Here is a 21,272-nt window from a genome sequence, read left to right on the forward strand (position 1 = left end):
GAGCTGCCGCTGAGCTCCCGGATGGCTCAGTTGGTTGGAGTGCGTCCTCTCAACCACAAGGTTGCCGGTTCGGCTCCCGCAAGGGATGGTGGGCTGCGCCCCCTGCAACTAGAAACGGCAACTGGACCTGGAGCTGAGCTGCGCCGTCCACAACTAAGACTGAAAGGACAACAACTTGACTTGGAAAAAAGGCCTGGAAGTACACAGTTCCCCAATAAAGTCCTGTTCCCCTTCCCCAATAAAATCTTTAAAAAAAAAAAAAAAGAGTAAGTTTACCTTTAACTTTAAAAAAAAAAAAAACAACAATAAGCAAATGGAGTTGGCACGCTTTATCTCTAAGCGACCACAGTGGGCATCTGTATAGGTTATAAACAATTTCAGAAAACAAAGGAGACTTTAGTTGTCGAATACAGCAAATCGAACTGGAATATGGTGCCATGGCCTCACGTCCGTGATCAGGGTCTAAAGACAGCTCTGAGGGTAAAAATGGTGTCTAGCCACAATTAGACTTGACAAGAAAACACTACCTTTTCACTTATTTATGTAATCTGTTCCTTTTTGGTCAGATTCTCTGTAGCTCTCAAGTCGGATACTTTGCACGGTAGGCTGTCGTGGAGAGAAACACTGCAAACCCGAGGGTCACACAAGATACAGTATGACTCGTTTGCCTGCCTGATGACGCACATCTTCAAACCAGTGCTGGCTATTTGCCGGGGGTTTTACAATCATCTCCCTTCACCTTAAGGCCCAAATTATTGTAACATCACGGATGAAGAAACCAGGCCTCGGCCTGCCGAGCGCCATCAAAGGGCCGAGAAGATCTTCTATGGCGTTTTCCCGAGGAGCTCTTTTGAGAATGTGGTTTTCTCACTTGACTCCATCAGAAAAGACACTGGAAAGGAAAAGGGGAAAAAAGGGCGAGTCAGATCTTGTGATTAACCAACAGTCCAGTCCCGCTTGGGGCACTTACCAACCTTGGGCAATTCACTTTCAGTTTCTCCACAAGTGTTTTGGTTTTTTTACTTCGGGGGTTTGCAGTGAGGAGTAAAGATCGGATGCAAAGCGCCCAAGCATAGTACCTGCCACACAGAGAAAGCATTTACTAAATGGGCAATGTTAGTAAGGAATCCTGGGATGTTTGTTTTTAAAGCAGAGCAAACACTAGAGCACCCAAGTTCTATGGTCGAAACGAATATCCACCTTCATGAAAACGTACAGCTTTGCCAAGTGGGATGAAAGGCCAACCCCGGTTTCCCCATGTGGTTTAATTCCAGTTGAAGGCCGTTGTCCTTGGACCTAGGGCCGCCTTTAGAGACCCAGGTTGTCCATCCTGGGAAGGGGGCGTGGCTTACCCAACCCAAACAGCTAATGAGCGGTAAAACCACTGTCAGGTCGAACCTAACACCCTTCCCTCCGCCCCCTCCCCATTCCAATGGTTAGGTCGTTTAGCCCACGTCTGGAGTCTTCTCCCGCCCCAGAGGGCGCAGGTGGGCTAGAAAATCCACTGCTCTTCACAATCGTGGCGCCAGGGAACGGCGCGCCTGCGCCCTGCAGGACCGGCGCCTGCCCTTCACAATCATGGCGCCAGGAAGCCTCGCGCCTGCGCTCTGCGGGATGGGCGACCGTCCACAATGAGAACGCCAGGGAACGGCGCGCCTGCGCTCTGCGGCGCGGGCGTCTGCCCCTCACAATCATGGCGGCCAGGGCGGGGTGGGGCGGGGTCTGGAAAGGAAGAAAAGGGCTGGCGGCCCCAGAGCGAGCGGTCACGTGCCTGGGAAGATGGCCGTCTTTCCCTGGTAAGGTGGAAGTGGCCGGTGGGCTTTGGGAAGGGATTGTCCTTGTTGGTCTCTGGGTCTCTGTATCGGTGTGTGTCTCTGCGAGTGGGTGTGTGTGCATATGCATGAATGAATTGCTCTCTGTGTTGGGTGTTAGTGGAGCCTCTCACCCCATCCCCGGGTTGTCTTGACGTGGAGGAGCTCCCTGAAGCCGGACCGGCGGGGTGTTGGTTGTCTCCCACGCTACCCCTTCCCTTAGAGGAAACTCGAGTTCCCAGCTCCCACTTTCCCAGTAGAGTTGGTGCGGTTTCTAGGGGCGCTGGATGCAGAGAAAGGTTCACTCAGCTCTGAGTCTGGACGAGTCAGGGCACCTGGCTGTTCCCTCAGCTGCTCGGTTCATCTAGAGGAGACTTGCTTTTTCTCATCTGTTTAAAGGCTTACATTTGTCCTAGTCTGTGCAGGGCCCTCAGATATGCTACTTGGCCTCAGAGCTGACACTTTCATGCAGCAGACACACAGAACAGAGGGATGTCTAAAGAAGGAATCTGCATGAGGCACAGCCTCTCCTGGGGCCTTGGGCAAGGCTTCAGAGAGGCAGACTGACTGTAAAAGGAGGTTTTGCAGGATGTGTAGGAGCTCACCATGCAGAAATGAATGGCACCTGCAAAGGCTGACGGGCCTGGCGGCACTCTTGTGGCTGGTGTAAAGGGGAGTGATTGGAGCTTCCGGCCCCCACGGGTGCTCTGAGTACGTGGAGAACGCAAGCAAGTTGTGATACTGACAGTAGAATTATTTGGAAATGTAAGGTCTCCTCTGAGTCTCAAAGAGGGAGATAATTTTCTGGTGTTTATCTACAAATGATGGGTAGTGGCTTTCGCTGAATGAGTGAGTGAGCAAATGAAAGACTATACAAGCCCTAGACTTGAATAATCCGAAAACAGGCATACTGCGGAGACACTGCGGATTGCGTTCCAGACCACCGCCATAAAGCGAGTCAATCAAAATTTGCTGGTAGAGGGTCTGGCCTTCAGCTATAAAAAAAAAAAAAAAAGCAACACCTGTGAATCGCAGTAAAGCCAAGCGCCGTGAAAGGAGGCCTGCCTGTACCACCTGGTTGCCTGCTTGATTCACAGCTGTCTTCCGTTCACCTCGCTGACTCTTGAAGCGTCTTCCACCCAGAAGCAGGGTTGGATGCGCCTGAGCTCTTCTTCATCATTTCCTTTGAGCTAGCCCTGCCCGGCAGCTCTTCGGGAATCATTAAGATGTAAATACCAAAAACATGGGAAACACTGGCTTCAGTTATCTGGAATTTTGTAATAAAAATTCAGGAAGATGCTCTTTTCATCTCTGCCTCCCAGTACGTTTTGACCTTAGGTGTTTTCCCTTTAAATTACAGAGAGGTGCCCTAAGCCTTTTCCCATCTGAGGTCTCCGAAGTTCCGAGTCTGGCTGCGCCCTTGACATTCCTTTGTGTGGTAGTCCATGGTCACCATTCAGTTTCCCCACCCGACGTGCTGCTCCTTAAGTGACTGGCTTTTAACCATCACTGGATCCCCAGTGCCTGGCATGGAGCTTGGCAGGTAGTGGGTGTTCAGTAAAATTTATGGAATGAATGAGGAAATAGCCCCACAGAGGAGAACAGTGTTTCTGCCATTGTACTTGACACACATCAGGCCTTTATTTTGTGCCAGGTACTGTGCTGAGAGCTTAACGTGCAGAATCTCATCTAACCCTCATAACAAGCTCGATTTTCAAATGAGGAAATGGAGGCCGATGATGAAGCAGTTTACGTAATCATAGAGCCCAGAGCCTGCGAACTTACTCATTGTCCTCAGCTGGGTCTCCAATCCTCGGCTGAGGCTTCTGGGTTGCAGGCTCCCCAAACCCCGCTGCGTTGTCTTGGGTCTCCCCAGAATCTCTTTTCTCACACTTTTTGTTATCTTGGATGAATTTTGGCCGGGTCTAACGTGTGACATGTCCAGGACACCATGCCTCACATTTCCTGTTTCCTCCTTTGGTAACAGCACCCTGAAAATCACCCTTTGGAACTGGAGTTTCTACATCATGTTTAGATTTTACTTGGGTGTGTGTGGGGGGGAGTGGTTGGTGTATTGTGATCGTGAGAGAACAAAAGTGTGTGGCCAGATTGTCACTGTGATTAAAAAAAAAAAATCATTCGAGCTTGAAAATAGCTGACAAAAAGCATTCAGTGGATTTCAGCATTTCCAGTATAAGGAGATTAATTTAGTAACTGGTAATGGAATGTCTGTACTCTAGGTATCCATGTTCTCAACTGTAAATAATTTAAAAATGGAATTGTCAGGCTTTAATGTGTTTATAAATCACATGGGGTTTTTGTTAAAATGCAGCTCCTGATTCTGTAGGTCTGGGGTATTTAGACATTCCCCAGGTTATGCCCTTGGTAGGGAAGTGGGGTTCAGAGGCTAGACCCAGCCAGAAGTGGAGGTGTGAAAGGCTGGCCTTTCCTCTGAAGCAACTGTCAAAGATCCAAAGGAGCCTTTTGCATTGCTGGGGGCTGAGATGATTGGGGAGCAGGGACCCTGGGTACCAGCTCTGTCCGCAGGAAGAAGAATTTTTGAGAAAATGTCCACTAGAGGTCGCTGTGAGCCTTACCAAAGACCCAAGCGTTGAGGAAAATGCTTAAACATCTCAGACTGCGGGAAATTAGTAGGGAGCCGAGAGCAAATTTGAGGCAATAATGGAAGAAGTGATAGAAAAATCAAAATGTAGAAGTCTGACCTGACTTTCAGGAAGGATAAACGGTTCCCTTTTTAAAAAAGTTTTTCCAGAGCAGTATTTATTTTCCCAAGAATTCCCTCCCCTCAAACTTAAAATCATTTCAAAGCTTGGTCCTGAAAAAAAAAAAAGTAGACAGTTCATTGCTTACTTCTTCAAGTTCTCAAGATGACTTATAGGTGATACATAGAACTGCATCCGACAGAGACAGATGCTAACTGCTCCCTCAGTTTGCATCCATCTCCGTTACTTGTTGCTGTCACCTGACAAGTTACCAACACAAACAGCCTCAGCTTCTCTGTCTGCAAACGGGCATCATCATACCACCTAACTCCTGGGGCTGATTAAATGAGGAAATGGAGGTAAAGGCCTTGGTCCGGATCCTGGTATACAGTAAGCACATAATAAATGAGAACCGTTATTATGCTGTTTTGATGTACCGTGTTTCCTCGAAAATAAGACCTAGCCGGACCATCCGCTCTAATGCATCTTTTGGAGCAAAAATAAATGTAAGACCCGGTCTTATTTTACTATAGTATATAACACCGGGTCTTATCTAACATAACCGGGTCTTACATTAATTTTTGCTCTAAAAGACGCAGTAGAGTGGATGGTCCGGCTAGGTCTTATTTTTGGGGCAATACAGTAGTGCTTTTCTCAGCCGTCGACTGATTTGTTCGTTGTACGGATGAAAACACATTTGCAACTGAATTTCAGATCGGACGACATTTCTAGTCATTCTATTAAATTAACCTTTCAGAATCCTATGGATGAGGTTCAGAGTGACCTGAAAGGAAGAAAACTGTGATTTGGTTTTTAAAACTTCATTATGGCTGTTGATGGCTATTATTCCAGTGTATTTATTCTTGTTTTAAAAGGCAGGGATTGGCTGATCGCATTTGAGAGGGAGTTTGGAAGAATATGTCACAACTGACTCCAACTGCAATGAAGACAGTGTATATTTTGTAAAACACGATTCAGAGGGACTGAGCAATAGACTGCGGTTGGGGTTTTCTCTAAAAAAAAAAAAAAAAAAAAAAAAAAAGTAGAGAGGAGAAGCTGGTCCATGTTAACCGGCCTTTCTCCTGCACTCAAAGCCAGATTTACTTAGAAAAGGTAGAAATGAAACTATAGGAGCTCAGTTCTTTCCTACTGCGTTGGCTTTCTGGTTAGTGAGGGAGCTGGAGCAATGGGCACAGGTAGGTTGGGGGTGGTCAGATTTCATACAGATGGGAGTGAAGCTGGGACAATATGAATGGGGCAAGGGGGGGGATGAAGTCACGGGGTTTGGAGGCCAAGGAACAAAGTAGCCAGGTCCCCGTACTCTGTTATCTTTTGCAGTCAATGGTCATTTACATGTGTGTTACACACATATACCGGGGGTGCCAAAAAAATGCATACACATGACTTGTATTCATCTTTTGTTATGGGTATTTATTGAGTATGACAATTTTAATACAGTCCTTTCTTAAAGTGTGTATACATTTTTTGGCACCTTCTGTATATTTCAATATGTAGGGTTTTCTTGTTTTAAAGTGTGGTGCTGCTGCTGCCGCTGCTCTTGCTTTTCCTTTGCACATTTCTTTCTTCTGTTTGAAGGATCGTTCCATGAGGCGTAGAACTCTTTGTTGGCCGTTACTGTGTTTCTGGACTTTAAAGGTATGAGTTCACTTATCTTCTAGAAGGCTCCCAGCTCTGTGCGGAGGTCAAAATTTTCTTGCCGTCCTTTGAAAATAGTGTTTCTTTTTTTCTTTAAGAAAAATGTCCTTTCTTTAGTTTTTAGCCATTTTACTCGGAGGACCCGAAGCATGGTTGCTTGGTTTTGTTTTTGAGGCTGGCTTGGGACGCACGTGTGTCATGAGTCTGTAGCTTGATGTCTTTCTTTAGTTTGGGGAAAGTTTCAGCTGTTGTCCCTTCAAATACTGCTCTGCCCATCCTTTTTCTCTTCCCCTTTGGGGTTCCACTCGCGTGTGTGTTAAGACCGCCCCTTCACGTCCCTTTCGCCGTCTACCCTCTTTCTTCCGTGCTTCCCATCTTCTCCTCTTCATGTTTCAATGTGGCGACTCTCTCCCCTTTTATTTCCCATCTCACTGGTGCCCTGACTTGTTAAGCCCTCACAAGACTGATGAAAACTGCTTTTCATCAGCTTTCTGATTCGCTTCCTTCTGCTGCATGCCCTTAGCTGGCGCACTCTTTGAGGGGGAATCAGGGCCGAATTTCTCACTTCTCTGCAGCCCCTTGTCTTCAGAAGCTCGTCCTTCCAACCCTGACTGTGTCCTAATGCGTCTTTCCAGCGCTGCGAGGTTTCCTTGATGCTCTCCTGGCTGATCAGCTCATAGCAGCCGCCCTCTGCCTGGCTCTGGCCCCTCGTCCCTCTGGCAAATGCCGTGTGTGTGTGTGTGTGTGTGTGTGTGCGCGCGCAGCTGGCTTCACCTCACCGAGCTTCCCTGGGTTCTGGTGTCTGGCCTCACAGGTGTTGTGTGTGTTGGCAGCTCCTTGTACCTTCAAACTGACTTAAAAAAAAAAAAAAAAAGAATTTTAAGTATAGCATTTCTCGTGGGTCTTGGTGGAAATCCCGTTCCCTTGTAAATTGCCTCGTCGTTGCGGAAGTCTGAGCAAAATGTTTTTAGTGTTCGGTATCTCCATCAGCTAATGGGTTTCTGGGTTTTGCTGTTTTTCAGGCACTCCAGGAACAGGAACTACAAGGCCGAATTTGCGTCATGCCGGTTGGAGGCCGTGCCCTTGGAGCTTGGGGACTATCACCCGCTGAAACCCATAACTGTAAGTTTTGTCAAGGGCCTCCCTGCGTGACATCCCCCTTCGGTAACATGGCAGGGACAGCATCCCTGGGTCTTTTGCTTTTTGCCTGTTTAAATCAGCCAGCTTGTCCCTGTCCCCTTGTCTGTGAGTTTGGCCTCACCCACCATCGTTTTTATTCTCCCCTTTCTCCTTTCAGTGAAGTTGTCATGCGTGTGGGGTGCTGTATTCCTGGGGTGGAGGTGTAAGCAGAACATATCTTGCTTTTTTGATTCGCCTATTTGGAATATGAAGAATCACTGTCATTACCAGTATAGGGTGCTGGCCTGAGTGGCATCGTAGCCTGTCTGTGAGTTTATTTCAAAAACTAAACAAAACGAAAAGCAGGCAAGAGACGTAGCTGGTCACTCCTTCCTGGGTTAGTGCAAGGAGTAGAAGCCGTGGGGTTGTCACCGTGGGTAGAGATGAGCTTGACAGACAGATGCCAGTGGATACCAACGCCATGAAGCTTCTTCCAGCGGAGGGCTGACGTAAACCCACAGAGGTGGTCCCATAAAGCAGGAGGTCACAAGACTGGCCTTCAGCCTCCCAGGGCCGTTCAGATCCCCATGGGCCCCTGCAGCTGACCCACCAGTGAGTTGGTTCCATTGTCAGGACCTCGCTCCCCACACGGTGACAGAGTAACTGCCGCAGCTCCCAGCTCACATCTCACTGGTGACACAGCAGGGGGACGTCTTCTCCAGCAGTTTTTGTTTAGCCCGTTGGGTTACGCGTCCTTCTCTGAACCAAGCCTGGTGACCGGGGTGTGGAATATGCTGATTGACGGGATTGGGGCGAGAGCCTGGGAACTGGGAGCAGCGTCCACCCACCAGGCCTGTAGGAGCTGAGAGTCGGGGAGGGCTGCTTTCCCACAGAGAGTTTGGACTGTTGAGCCTGGGGGAGGGAGGACTGGGTGCCCGGCAGACAAGGTGACACATGTGCACCAGTGACAGGCACTAGTCACCCGGGTTAGTGTCAGGCCCCGCAGGTTTCGGGGAGGGTCTTCCGTAAGACTGCTCTCGCCTCAGACACCAGCTGCACACTGGGGGGGCCCCAGGCCACACGCACTTCAAATGCTCTTTTCTCTCTCCTTCCTTCTGGTCCATCCTGTCCTTCTGTCTCCCTGAAGATTGGTTTCCTCTACTTCCTGTGGACACCTGTCCAGAATGCCCATAATTGTCCAGCCCCTGGCCCCTGGGTTTTCACAGCTTCTCATTTGAGAAGGAGTGGACCGTCATGAGCCCATCTGGACGTTGCTCCCCGTTTTCAGCAGAGACTCTGGTTGGCCCCTCTTGTCTCGGGTTCACCTGTGATCCAGTCATCTGAAGCTGGGGAGGGAGAGGGGCCAGTGGGACAGAAGCGTGGCTCCACACCCCGGCACCCGGCAGTACACACACCGGGACGTGGCCCCTGGGCAGAGTTCTCCAGAAAGGAAGGCCTGCCGCCGAGGCTGTGAGTTTACACAGCCTGAGGTGGGGCCTGAGGTTCTGCAGCATTAGAAGCTCCCGGGGGACGTGGCTGCTGCTTGTCCAGGGACCCCGCTGAGTGAGCAGGCCCCACAGAATTCATCTAGCTCACCTGCTAATCGCAGTGGCCCTTCCTGACCCTCACTTCCCACCTTCCCTTCCTTGGCCACTGGCATTCTGAGTCCTGTCCATTTGTCATAAAAAGAAGCGTCCCTGCCTCAAAGGAATGGTTACGTCACCTCCTGGAACCAGGGCAAACCCGTCAGAGTGTTTCACTGGGGGGATTTGGGGTGACTTCCCTTTGACCCTCACAGCCGTTCCCCACAGGTCACGGAGTCAAAGACGAAGAAAGTGAGCCGCAAAGGAAGCACTTCTTCGACATCCTCGTCGTCCTCCAGCTCCGTGGTGGACCCGCTGAGCAGCGTCCTGGATGGGACCGACCCCCTGTCCATGTTCGCAGCCACTGCTGACCCCGCGGGCAGGGCGGCCGTGGCCACGGTAACGCATCCCTCAGGGCCCCCGTGCCACTGGGGGTCCGCTCTGGGGGTGCAGGGATTGGGGGGGGTCGTCTAAACTGCATGGTGCTACCTGGTTGTAACAGTCCAAACAGTGCAGACGTCCACAGGGTACAGCTTAGAGAGGGTGACTCTGCAGGGAGAGGCTGGTGTAGGGCCTGGAAGCTTCTTCCTTTCTTCTTTTGAAAGCATTTTAAAATTGATTCATTATTTTAATGTCCCTCTTTTTATAGTTCTTTCGGATTTATTTTTATGTCGTTACGTCACTGATTCACTAATTTTTCATGTAAAAGTCGGATGAAGTCCTGTTGACCACTTGCCGCCCTTCTCTTCACCACCTGGAGGTCGTCAGTGACAATGGGTGTGCTGTGGATTCTGTAACTTCCCCTGTGTTTCCATGGATATTTCTGACAGCAGTTTCTGAGCTCTTGCACACATACTCATTTAATAAGTAATAATAACAACTAGTAATAGCATCCCCTCACCAGGGGGCCGGCCTTTGCTAAATGCAGTCCCGGTTTAGCTCTCAGACAACCTGTGACAGATGGATCACAATCCCCATTTGAAGCGGTCCCCATGGAGGAACAGAGATACTAAGTCATAGCTGAGCTGGAATTCCCATTCGTCCTGTCTGGCTCCAGAATCCACCTTCTCAGCCACCAGTCTATGCTGCCATTGCATCCATCTATTTACTTTTTTATTTGTTTATGTAATTTGAACTGTATTTATACTTTTTGTTTTAACTTGACAATGTCTTGGAGAATTTTCTGCGTTAGTACTTACTTAACAACCTTCTCACTGTGAATGGCTGCGTTGTATCCTAAACAATGGGCACTCCACGCGTGAACTCACCACTGCTTCTGATGTCCACAGAGGCTGCTCCTGGTAACTGCCAGTGTAGACAGTGGTGCCTCAGACCTTGACCATACGTACGCCCCGGTGCGTACGTGCGGTTCTCCTGCAGGGCAGCTTCCAAGAAGTTCATGCCTGCGTTAAGACAATGTGCAGTCAGGGCTTTGACGGCTGCTGCTGCACTGCTCTCCAAAAAGGCTTTGCCCGTTTGTGCCCACACCAGCAGGACTTGAGACGGCCTGTCCCCCTGCACCCGTGCCAGCCTGGATGTTATCAGTTGTGTTAAATCTTGGCAGTTCTGATCATTGAAAAATGACCTTGTTCAATTCACCTTTCCTTGATTCGTAATGAGTTTGAGCACCTTTTGACACATTTGTTGGTCATTTGTCGTGAATTAGCCTGAAAATTTTTTTTAAAGATTTTATTGGGGAAGGGGAACAGGACTTGATTGGGGAACAGTGTGTACTTCCAGGATTTTTTCCAAGTCAAGTTGTTGTCCTTTCAGTCTTAGTTGTGGAGGGCGCAGCTCAGCTCCAGGTCCAGTTGCCGTTCTTAGTTGCAGGGGGCACAGCCCACCATCCCTTGCGGGAGTCGAGGAATCGAACCGGCAACCTTGTGGTTGAGAGCCCACTGGCTCATGTTGGAATTGAACTGGCAGCCTTTAGAAGCACAGATCTCCAACCACCTGAGCCACCGGGCTGGCCCTGAAAAATTTTTTTATCATAGCAAACTTTTCTTTAAACAGATCTGTTTTATTCTACAGTGAGGACTATCAACCCTCTGCTTATACTTTTTTTTTTACCTTTGAGTATAATTGACAAGTAAAATTATGAGGTATTTAAAGCGTACATTGTGATGATTTGATACATATGTTGTGAAGGGATTCCTCCCACCGAGTTAACAAATCCTTCTCCCCATGTATTTCCTGTTTTTTTTTTGGATGGAACTATTTGAGTTCTACTCTCTTAGGAAATTGCAATTCCACACTGCCATGTTGTCAACTGTAGTCACCGTGTTTGCTTATCTTTTTAAGATGAAAATGATATCGCTGCTGAAGAGATTGTCTTGCCTTTCCTTAGGACAGTTCCCGAAAGAAACGTGACCGAGATGAGAACTCCGTGGTCGGATCAGATTTTGAGCCTTGGGCCAGCAAACGAGGAGAGATCCTCGCCCGCTACACAACCACAGAAAAACTCTCTATCGTGAGTCCCAGCAGACTTTTCTCTCAGCGTCGACTTCAGATGTAGTAGTAATTTCTTGTGGTGATGATTCTGTACCCAGTTCCGCTGTGTGCGTTTCCCCCCAGCACCAGCCAGCAGTTCTCCGACACCGGCTGGGTGCCCATGAAGTCGGCTCAGTTCTGACACTGTCCCCCCGGAGACAGCGCCAGATCCCACGGCCCAGCCCAAGTCTGCCCCCCACGGCAGATGGCATTCATTAAGTCCAGGTTGTCACCTGTGCGTGCCTCTGACCAACCGGCTGTAAAATGGAGCTTCCCACAATCCCCTCCTCGGGTTTGATTAATTTGCCAGAGCGGCTCACAGAACTTAGGAAACCCATGTGCTCGCTGGATTACCAGTTTATTACAAAGGATATCAAAGGGAGCGAATCAACAGTCAGATGAAGAGATGCATAGGGCCAGGTCCCTCACCAAGGAGCTTCTGTCCCCATGGGGTTGGGGTCCAGGGACGTGGTCCGGTTTCCTAACCCGGAAGCTCTCCCAACCCCGTCCTCTTGGGTTTTTATGGGGCTGTCGTTCCAGAGGCGCGATCCATGAACTCATTGGCCTTTGGCGATCGGACTCAGCCTCCAGCCCCTCTCCCCGCCCTGGAAATCAGGAGAGGGGACTGAAACCAACCCTCTAATCGCTTGGTCCCTTCCTCTGGACATCAGCCACACCCTTAGGTGCAGTCCTGAAGTCCCCTCATTAACATAACAAAGGACACCTTGATCATCACTTAGGAAATTCCAAGGGTTTTAGGAGCTCTGTGCCACGAAGACCGACTATTTCTTTTATAAATCACATCGTCAACAGTTATGTTTCCCCAACTCCCGGGCTCCATAAGTTTCACTTATGTCAGTGTTAGTTGGGAAACAACGTGCGGGTTGGTTTCTCAAAATGTTCAGAGTCAGGGATCTGGCCCCGGTCAGAGAAAGAACCGGAACCGCAGGGCCGTCTCCAGAAGTGGTCGGGGTTTGTTGTGAGGACCCGGCCCCTTGTGGCTACTCTTGCTCTTTGTGTGGGTCACAGCCACCGGCTTTCTTCCAGGGCTGGAAGCTCGGTTTCTTTGGGTGTCCGCTAGGGGGAGTCGTTGGCCTGTGCCTGGGGACACGTATGAAATTCCAGGCCAGCCCTGCACTGGGCAAGTTGCCCACAGAAGGAAAGGCTGGGGAGAGCTGAGAGCATCCAGGGAGCGCAGTGCCTGTGAGTGGAGGCTTGGGCACAGTTGCTTATAACCGAAGCCCTCCCTGACGAGCTAAACAAGACTGACGTTGTCTCCCGTGGCACTGGAAAGGAGTCCAGAGGCGCTTGGTCCAGGGCTGGTGTGGCAGCTCCACAGTCATCAGGCATCCGGCTCTTTCTGTCTTGCTCCCCTGTCACGGTCAGTGTCACCTCGTGTCCAACTTGTCAGAAGGAGACAAAGGGGAAAGTAGGATGCACCTTCTCTCATTTACGGAAACTTCTCAGCGTCCCCCGCAACACATCCAGTGACACTTGTCTGAAAGGTAGTCACGGTTGTACGCAGATGCAAGGGAAGCTGGGAAGTGTGACAGTGTCCCCATCAAAAACCGGGGCTGTGAGTAGGGAGAAAGGGGCGAACTCGGCAGGCAGGCGACTAGGAAAGGCCACCAGCCTCTTTGTTCCCCTGCCAGGCCTGGTCCTCGCTGAGCAGAGTGGCAGGTGGAATGACAGGGCTATTAGCTGTTTCTTTTTATGTTCCGAGTGCAGCACGTTAACTTAGAGCAGTGATTCTCAACCAGGAGTAATTTTACCGCCCGAATGACGTGCTGCGATGTCTGAAGACATTTTCGGTTGTTACAGCTGTGGGGGTGCTCCTGGCATTTAGTGGGTGGAGGCCAGCGGCTGCTGCTAAACATCCTTCCGTGCACAGGACGGCCCCCTCCACAGAATTTTCCAGCCCATAATGTAAATAGTACCAAGGTTGTGAAACCCTGCTTTAGAGTAAGCTAAATGCTGTCACGTGACTCCACTGTCCTCAAAATTTTGCTGTTTGTTGGCTTACTTTTGAGAGTCCTGAATCGAGTTAAAAATTTGAATCTCCAGTAGTTTCTAGTGAGCTGTATTTTCCTCCTTTGAGTAAATGTTTCTATTTTTCATTTGGCTTTATTGGAAAATGGTGGGTCAGATTGTCTTAGTGCTATTGAATACTAATTTAAGTATTTTACAAGTCCTTTTTACCATAGAATCCAGTAAGTTTTTAAAAAATTAATTTTTTTTTTTTGTGCCTCTGCAGAATCTATTTATGGGATCTGAAAAAGGTGAGTTTTGTTGTTACTGTTTCGATGGGGAATTCTCTCATTCCCTTTAATATAATTTCACAAAGGGAAAAAAAAAAGTTCGTAGTATCAAACCCTGATGTTTAATTCAATCGAAGTTATTATTTTCTGGGTCGGGTAGACTCAGTAGAGGTGAAGTACATTTAGATGATGAATTAACAAAGACTACAGATGTTACATGGAGTAAAAGGTAAGCCCACTGCTTGATTTTAGGGTTACAGAGAAGCAGTCTCTCCCTTGTGAAAATGCGGATCCACTGGGGAGGGAGTCCTACACTCACACTTAATGCTCTGTGGACATGCCACTTCTCGGTTCCCTCTGCTAAGACACGGTCAGAGGCTCTGGACCAGGGGGTCTCGAACTGGCTGTACAGCAGCGTCACCTGAGGAACTTTCATACAAATACAGATCACCGACCCCATGCCACTTGTTGAACTACTCCTGAGGCATGGGGCCTGGGAATTTCTTTTTTCAAGCTCCCAGGTGATTCGGAAGGGACTGACCGACCACATGCTGCTGGGGTGCAGATGAGCTTGGCCTTGGTTTTTGTGTGAATCGCCGGGATGGCAGCTGCAGCTCTCCCCCATTCTCTGCAGGTTGAGAATCAAGAGAGTGGGTGCCCCTTTGTTAAGGGTGTCACTTTGACCCCAAACAGTAAAGAAGTAAATCATAGCATTGCGTATCCACCAGTTTGGAAAAATCAGAAAGATTGATGACGCCACTAGCTAGTGAGAATGTAATGCAACAGGGACTCTCATACATGACCAGTGAGCGTGTAACATGCCACCCACCATGCAAAGCACATTTGCATTACCTATTAAGATTAAAGATGGGCCAACCCTTTGACCCAGCCATTCCCCTGCTAGGATGTACCCTAGATCAGAAAGGGGCAACCTATAGGCCAAATCCGGCCCACTGTTTGATTTTGTAAATAAAGTTTTATTGGAACACGGCTATGTCTATTTGTTGACCTATTGTCTCTGGCTATCAAGGCAGAGTTGAGTTGTTGTGACAGAGACTGTATAACTCACACAACCCCAAATACTTATATCTGGCCCTTTACAGAAAGCGTTTTTCTAACTCTGTGCAGATTTGTGTTTCTTAAAGTTTGGTCCAAGGATCAGCAGCTTTGGTATCGCCTGGGACTCATTAGAAATGCAGTCTCAGGCCCGGCCAGACCTACTGAAAATCAGAATCTGCGTGTTAACATAGCCGTAGGTGATTCCTATAAAATGCTGCGAAGCACTGCCCTGAGGGATTCAGGCATGTGTGGAACAGGAGATACCCGCAGACATGTTCATAGCAGCTACTCCTGTTCAGAGTAGCCCCAAGCAGGAAATGACCCGGACATCCATCGGCAGTAAAATAACAAAATTATGGTGTATTCACACACACAATGGAAATTACTGAACAGCAGGAAAACGAATGAGCTGCATAGAGCTCTGTGCAACAACCGGGGTAAGTTTCAAGAATTAAAGTTAATGGTGAATGAAAGAACTCTGTGGTGGTCGCAAAGATCCTCTAATATCTGTTAACACGTACATATATGCACATTCTGTGTGTATTATTTCAGGGGGGAGACAAAAGTAAAAACAGGTAAAAAAAAAAAATGATTTGGAAACTTAACTTTAGTAGTTGTTAGTAATTAGATAATCGTACCATACTCTCAGCTGATCCCAGACAAATCTGAGTTCACACCAGAGCTAAGAAACCAGCACCTTAAAAGGACCAACTTGCGTTCCTGAAGTGTGAGATGGATAGGCCGGAGCGTAGGGACCTGAGATCTGGACCAGAAGCCATCTCAGATGGGGAACGCGTCTGGAGGAGGAGGCGCTGGCCAGCAGCCGCCCGCTGGACACAGCCTGGTGGCCGGCTTGCGACCCGCAGCCCTCTCCGTCATCCTGTCACCTGTCTCTGCTGATGGCAAGAATGGTGCTGACGGGTGATGAGGGAGAGGCACCGCTGGTCCTGTACGTGCCACGGGAGGGCTTTGAAGCCCTAGTGTCCACCTCCGGCCAGACAGGGAGACTGTTGTCTGGTTGGTGGAAGGGTGCAAGGATTCCACACTGAGTGAGCCTGAGACGGCCTCTTGTTTGTGGAGAACAATTAAATGACGGATTTTTGGCATCCTCCTCCGGACCGCCTGCCTTTAGGAATAAATAAATGATGCAGTGAAACGTTTGTAAATATCAAATAATAGTGGAACCTTTTGAAGGCTGATCCCCTGAGCTCCGGGCGGGGGCAGTTTTCCAAGCAGGAAGGTTCCTGATGGGACTTGGGTTACGGAAGGACGTTGCTTTCAAAAAATCTTGGGTGGAAGTTGGTCCCCGGCCGCTTTATTCATGATGAAGTGTAAAGTGACAGCTACCTTCCTTCGGGAGTATTGGTGACAGAGGAAAGCCACCTGTGTGACGTGAATCCATTCTGTTTAGGCAAAGCCGGGACGGCCACATCCGCGATGTCCGAGAAGGTCCGGACCAGGCTGGAGGAGCTGGATGACTTTGAGGAGGTGAGCAAGTCCCCGGCAGAGCCCACGGCCGCGTGGTGCTGTCGTTTCTTCTGCCAAGGGACCGCAGTCTTGGTGGCTGCTGATTAATTCGCGAGCCCTGCATTGTGCTGTGTCCTCCCGAGGCACCAAGGGAACCAGGAAAGACGCCAGTGGTGCAGTTGGCTGAGCTCACAGGAGCCTGCCTCGGGCTGGTTTTCTGAAGGCGTCTTTTCTCACTGTGATGCCTGAGCAAACCTGGGTCATCTGAGGACAGGGTCTCACTGTGCAAGCCAAGCGGAGCCATCTCCCTGGGAAGCGCAGGAGAAAGGTCCCCCCTGGCTGCTCTGCTGGCTGCATGTGGCCACAGGAGTCTTAACTGGCCTGCACCTGCTTTCAAAACACGTGACTCGTTTGCCAACTCTTCAAAATCGGTCAATTTAACATAAATCCAGATTTCTGGCTTCTCTTGAATTCCATCTGATTGTGGGCCCGCATTCCTGTACCATCCCGATTCACTCGTGAACCTTTCTAGCCTGGCCCCTGGAGACAGGTGAATTTGTGTCCTCTGGAGTGTCACTTAGAGAGGTGGCATAGTATGGTGGGTAAAAGGACAAACTCTGGAGCCAGACTGCCTGACTGTGAATCCCGGCTTTACCGTTGGTAATTCTGTGATTTTTGGGCCAGGTGCTTAACAGCTCTGTGCCTCAGCTTACTTATCTATAAAATGGGGGTGCTACATAGTTCCTGCCTCATAGGTTTGTGAATGTCTAGGAAGTGCTTAGACCAGCACGTGGTACGTGCTGTGTAAGTGTTAGCTGCTTTCACCGTCATTATCCTGAGTCTCGAGGCCTTAGCTCAACTGTTTATTAACAGGCTGTGCTTGGGCGTTCACCTTTCCTATGCCCATTTCCTCATCTATAAAATGGGGATAAAGAATATAGTTGTGAGGTCTGAATGGGGTTGCTTTGAAATCCACAAAGGGCCATATCATGGTAGTTGTGTTGCTCTGTCCTGTATCTTGCCCCTTGGTTCCAGGTCCTTCCAGCTCTGAAACCAAAGTTGTTGGGTGCTTAGCAGAGTCTCATAATCCACTGTCCGATTTCCCAGTTCAGACAGGACACGTTTTGAAGTAGGGTGTCCGAGAGCCTCAGTCACACAATCGTCAGCCAACTGTGGCTGATAAGAAGGGAATTGCCGAGGGTTTGAATCAAAGCACGTTAGTCTGTGGGTCTCCGAAAGTCACTTAAGCTGGCTAAGCCAGGATCTGAAGAACCACCCAGAAACCTGGCAGCTGTCCTCTGTCTCTCGTGGTTCTGTGAAGCCTTCATCACTGAGTCTTTTTCTAGTTCTCCATTTTTTTTTTTCTTTTTCCTACAGACTGATTTCCTTGCTCACAGCAGAGATGGCTGCCCTGTGGCTTTCAAGTTAACATAGTGTTAGTCAGGGTAAGGCTGGGTTATGCTGTGGTAACAAATGAGCCCCCAGACCTCAGTGGCTTTACTAGAACAGAGGTTTATTTCTTCCTGGCATTACTTATCCAGGGCAGTGACAGACACACCACCATCTCACGATGCTGCCATCTCAACAGGTGGCTTGCACGGTTGTCACAGCTGACGTGAAGAAAGGGTCACTTTTCACTGCCTCGGCCCAGAAGGTTCCGTGAACTGTTGTGCCCTCCCGAGCATTTACCTTAGTCTGTGTTAATGTCCATCTGTGTACCTTAAACTTGATTGGTGCAGAAATAAGGTCATTTTGCCCACCTTTGTATCTCGAGCATCTGGTATACCTGGCCTGGCCCACGGTGCGTCCTGATAACTGTCGGTCCTCCCTGTTTGTAGGTGAGGCTCTGGGAGGGAAGCAGCTCACCCAGAACCGCATGGTGGGAAGCGGCTGACCTGGGAGTTGGCCTAGGTCTGACTTTGCCTCCTAGGCCGGTTTCTCGGTGACACTCCACTCTGCCCCGCTTCGCAGAAAACTCCAAGAGCCTCTTTGATCAAAAGACAAAACGATCGATCCTGAAGGGGCTATCAGGGAAAGTTAGAGCGCGAAGCTCAGCCAGTGCTCGGGTTGGTGGTCAGTGTTTTTCCTTTTGTTCCTTCACCTTCCTCCTTTCTGCCCACAGGGCTCCCAAAAGGAACTGCTGAATTTGACTCAACAGGATTATGTGAACCGCATAGAGGAGCTCAACCAGTCGCTGAAGGACGCTTGGGCCTCGGACCAGAAAGTGAAGGCTCTAAAAATAGTCATCCAGGTCAGCTCTGGTGATTTTTGTGACTTTTCTATGTAAAACTTCTTTGTGGATAATTAGGGTTTTCAGAGGCCCGCCTTCAGAGTCTTCCCCTCCTTCTTTCATGTGTTCCATCTCCACATACTTTCTATGAAAGGCCGTGATTACGAATCAGTGTTTTCATGAGATGGCTAATCCCAGGGCCACCATGTGCAGCTGCACAGGTTGTGCACTGCACAATTCCAGGACACTCACCCTAGATTGCACAATTAATGATGCCCCCTGCGTCATGCAGTTAGTTCATTGTTCCTGGTACAGCCCCTGACACGTTTATGATTTGTACAGACTAAAGATTGACCAACAGTCTGGATCTCCTTGACTAGATTTCCATTGTATCTTTGGAACTAATGGTTGTGTATTCCTGATAAATGCATTTTTGGGTCATATTCTGCATAATTATGGGACAAAAAACCCTATTTTTTACGCCGTTGGGAGAGGTACATTTGTTGAAACCTCTTTGTTGGTGAGTTTGTTGATCCGTGACAACTCTTGGATCACAAGAGCAAGTTCTGGAAGGAAAACAGCCTATTCTGTTGTTTTGACCCCTAAGATCATCCTGTCTTGGCAAAACATGCTCAGAAACACACTGTGAAAGGAATAATGTGTGCGTTACGATTTCCAGAGCAGCGCTTAACAAAGAATTTCTGAATAGCCATTTAAGTTCAAAAGGACAGATCCCGTTCTAGTTCAGCGTCGTGGCAATGTGACATTTGTTTGCTCACCTGTTGCTCTGGAGAGAGAGTGGGGAGAGGCTGGGAGTCTTTGCCCTGGGTACTTGAAGTCTTTTAAGATGATACTTTGCGTGGCAGGTGCTATTTTTTTTGGTGTTTCGTGACTGAGGCAAACCTGCGCCTACGTCTCTTCCATCACTGTTGTTGGTTTACAAAGTAAATACCCTTGAGGAAGGGTTCTCTCCTCCTGAATGCACGTGACGGGGGTTGCTTGCTGCGTGGCACAAGTGAGAAATTTCTAAACTAACAAGCGCTTCTTCCAAATATTTTTATTGGCAGCCTTTACCACGCCGAGAGTACTGTGGTACAGAACTGTGACTTCTAAGTTTTACATCTGGAGCAGATTTTATTTGTGTCTTCTCAAGGAAAAATAACCACGAAAGTGTTGAATTAACTCCACATCTGGTGATGCGTAACTATTGAACTTTCGGTCCTTTAGAAGCTGCCTTCTTTAGCCAATTAAGACAGTCAAGCTGTGGAGCATGGAGAAATGAGACCAGTTCACCTGACGTGCTCTGTAATCAGGCTTTTGTTTCTTTAGCTTTATTGAGATATAGTTTACATATCCCCAAACCCACCATTGGAAGTGTGGACAGTTCAGTGATTTTCAGTGAGTTTATAGAGTTGCAGAACTATTACGCAATCCAGTGTTAGAACTTTTCCATTATCCTCCCCTCCAGACTGCCCCAAGCCTGTTTGCAGTCTAGTCCCACTGCCACTTCCAGCCTCAGGAAACCCTGATCTGCTTTTGACTATACGTTTGCCTCTCCTGGACATTTCATGTACGTGGGACGGTTCAGTATGTAATCCTTTGCATCTGGTTCCTTTCACTTAGCGTCACGTTCCTGAGGTTCCCCCCTGTGTCAGTACGGTGTGCCTTTTTACTGCTGAATATTAGTCCGTTGTACGGATAACCCCTTCTTACTTCTCCGTGAATGAGTTGATGGACATTTAGGCGGTTTCCACTCTGGCTACTAGGACAGATGCTACTATGAACCTTTGTACACACGTCTTTGCATGGACACGTTTTCCTTTCTCTTGGGTAGATTCCTAGGAGTTGGCATTGCTGGGTCATATGGGACGTTTGTGTTCAACTTTTTGAGACATGGCTAAGCCGCTTTCCGAAATGGCTGCACCATTTGCATTCTCACCAACAGCATCTAAGGGTTCCAGTTCTTCTGCATCTTTTCCAGCAGTCTGTCTGCCTTTTTGATTATGGCCATCCTAGTGGGTTTGAAGTGTTATCTCATTGTGGTTTCAGCTTGCATTTCCCTACTGACTGGTGGTGTTGGGTATGTTTCCATGTGCTTATTGACCATTTGTCTATCTTCTTTAGCGAAATGTCTGTTCAAGACTTGTCCATTTTTAAAATCAGGTTGTTTATCTTGTTGAGTTGGAACAATTCTTTACATATCCGTGATACAAGTTCTTTATCAAATATATGAGCTACAAGTATTTTCTTGTAGTCTGTGGCTTTTTCCCTTTTCATAATGATGTCTTTTGAAATATAGATGTTTTTAATTTTAATGAAGTCCAATTTATCTGGTGTCTGTTTTTCGGCTCGTGCTTTTGGAGTTGTTTCTAAGAACTCTGCCTAACCTAAGGTCATGAGAATTTTTTCCTGTTTTCTTCTAGAAGTTTTACGGTGTTACCTCTTACATCTAGGTCTGTGGTCCATTTTGAATTAATTTTTGCGTGTTGATAAGAGTGTAAGTTTATTAAGGGTATCCAATTGTCTCGGCAGCATTTGTTGGAAGGACTGTCTTTTCTCTATTGAATTATTTTGGGACCTTTGTCAAAAGTCAACTGACCATAAATGGAAGGGTTTATTTCTGGACTCTCAAGTTTATTCCACAGATCTGTAAGTCTGTCCTATGTCAGTACCATACTGTCTTGATTACTGTAGCTTTATGGTAAGTTTGAAACTGGGTAGTGTAAATGTTTTAGCTTTGTTCTTCTTTTTCAAAATCGTTTTGGAGATTTTGGGTCCTTTACATCTCCATGTGGTTTTTAGGATGAGGTTGTCAATTTCTTATCTCCTCCCCCAATAAAACCTGTGTGTTGTTTTTTTTTTAATTTTTTAATTGG

The 21,272-nt window shown here is 48.2% G+C and overlaps 1 protein-coding gene and 1 long non-coding RNA gene across 2 annotated transcripts in view; one reads left to right on the forward strand and one right to left on the reverse strand.

Annotated features, from left to right (window-relative positions):
- Window positions 1–328: 328 nt before the first annotated feature.
- LOC117019831 (uncharacterized) lies at window positions 329–1,534 on the reverse strand. Its single transcript, XR_004422572.1, has 3 exons — window positions 1,201–1,534; window positions 975–1,079; window positions 329–892 (listed from the first exon to the last, which is right to left on the reverse strand). It is a non-coding gene; the product is annotated as an uncharacterized LOC117019831 (long non-coding RNA).
- Window positions 1,535–1,731: 197 nt separating this feature from the next.
- The window catches only part of VPS35L (VPS35 endosomal protein sorting factor like), an 89,821-nt gene continuing 70,280 nt past the window's right edge, over window positions 1,732–21,272 (forward strand). The window contains exons 1-7 of the mRNA XM_033102032.1: window positions 1,732–1,796; window positions 7,213–7,312; window positions 9,121–9,291; window positions 11,240–11,362; window positions 13,637–13,661; window positions 16,111–16,187; window positions 18,289–18,417. Of these exons, the coding sequence (XP_032957923.1) occupies window positions 1,780–1,796; window positions 7,213–7,312; window positions 9,121–9,291; window positions 11,240–11,362; window positions 13,637–13,661; window positions 16,111–16,187; window positions 18,289–18,417 (642 nt within the window). The 5' untranslated portion in view covers window positions 1,732–1,779. The remainder of the gene's footprint in view (window positions 1,797–7,212; window positions 7,313–9,120; window positions 9,292–11,239; window positions 11,363–13,636; window positions 13,662–16,110; window positions 16,188–18,288; window positions 18,418–21,272) is intronic.

The sequence above is a fragment of the Rhinolophus ferrumequinum genome (genome assembly GCF_004115265.2).
Source record: "Rhinolophus ferrumequinum isolate MPI-CBG mRhiFer1 chromosome 15 unlocalized genomic scaffold, mRhiFer1_v1.p scaffold_54_arrow_ctg1_1, whole genome shotgun sequence".
Lineage (NCBI taxonomy): Eukaryota > Metazoa > Chordata > Mammalia > Chiroptera > Rhinolophidae > Rhinolophus > Rhinolophus ferrumequinum.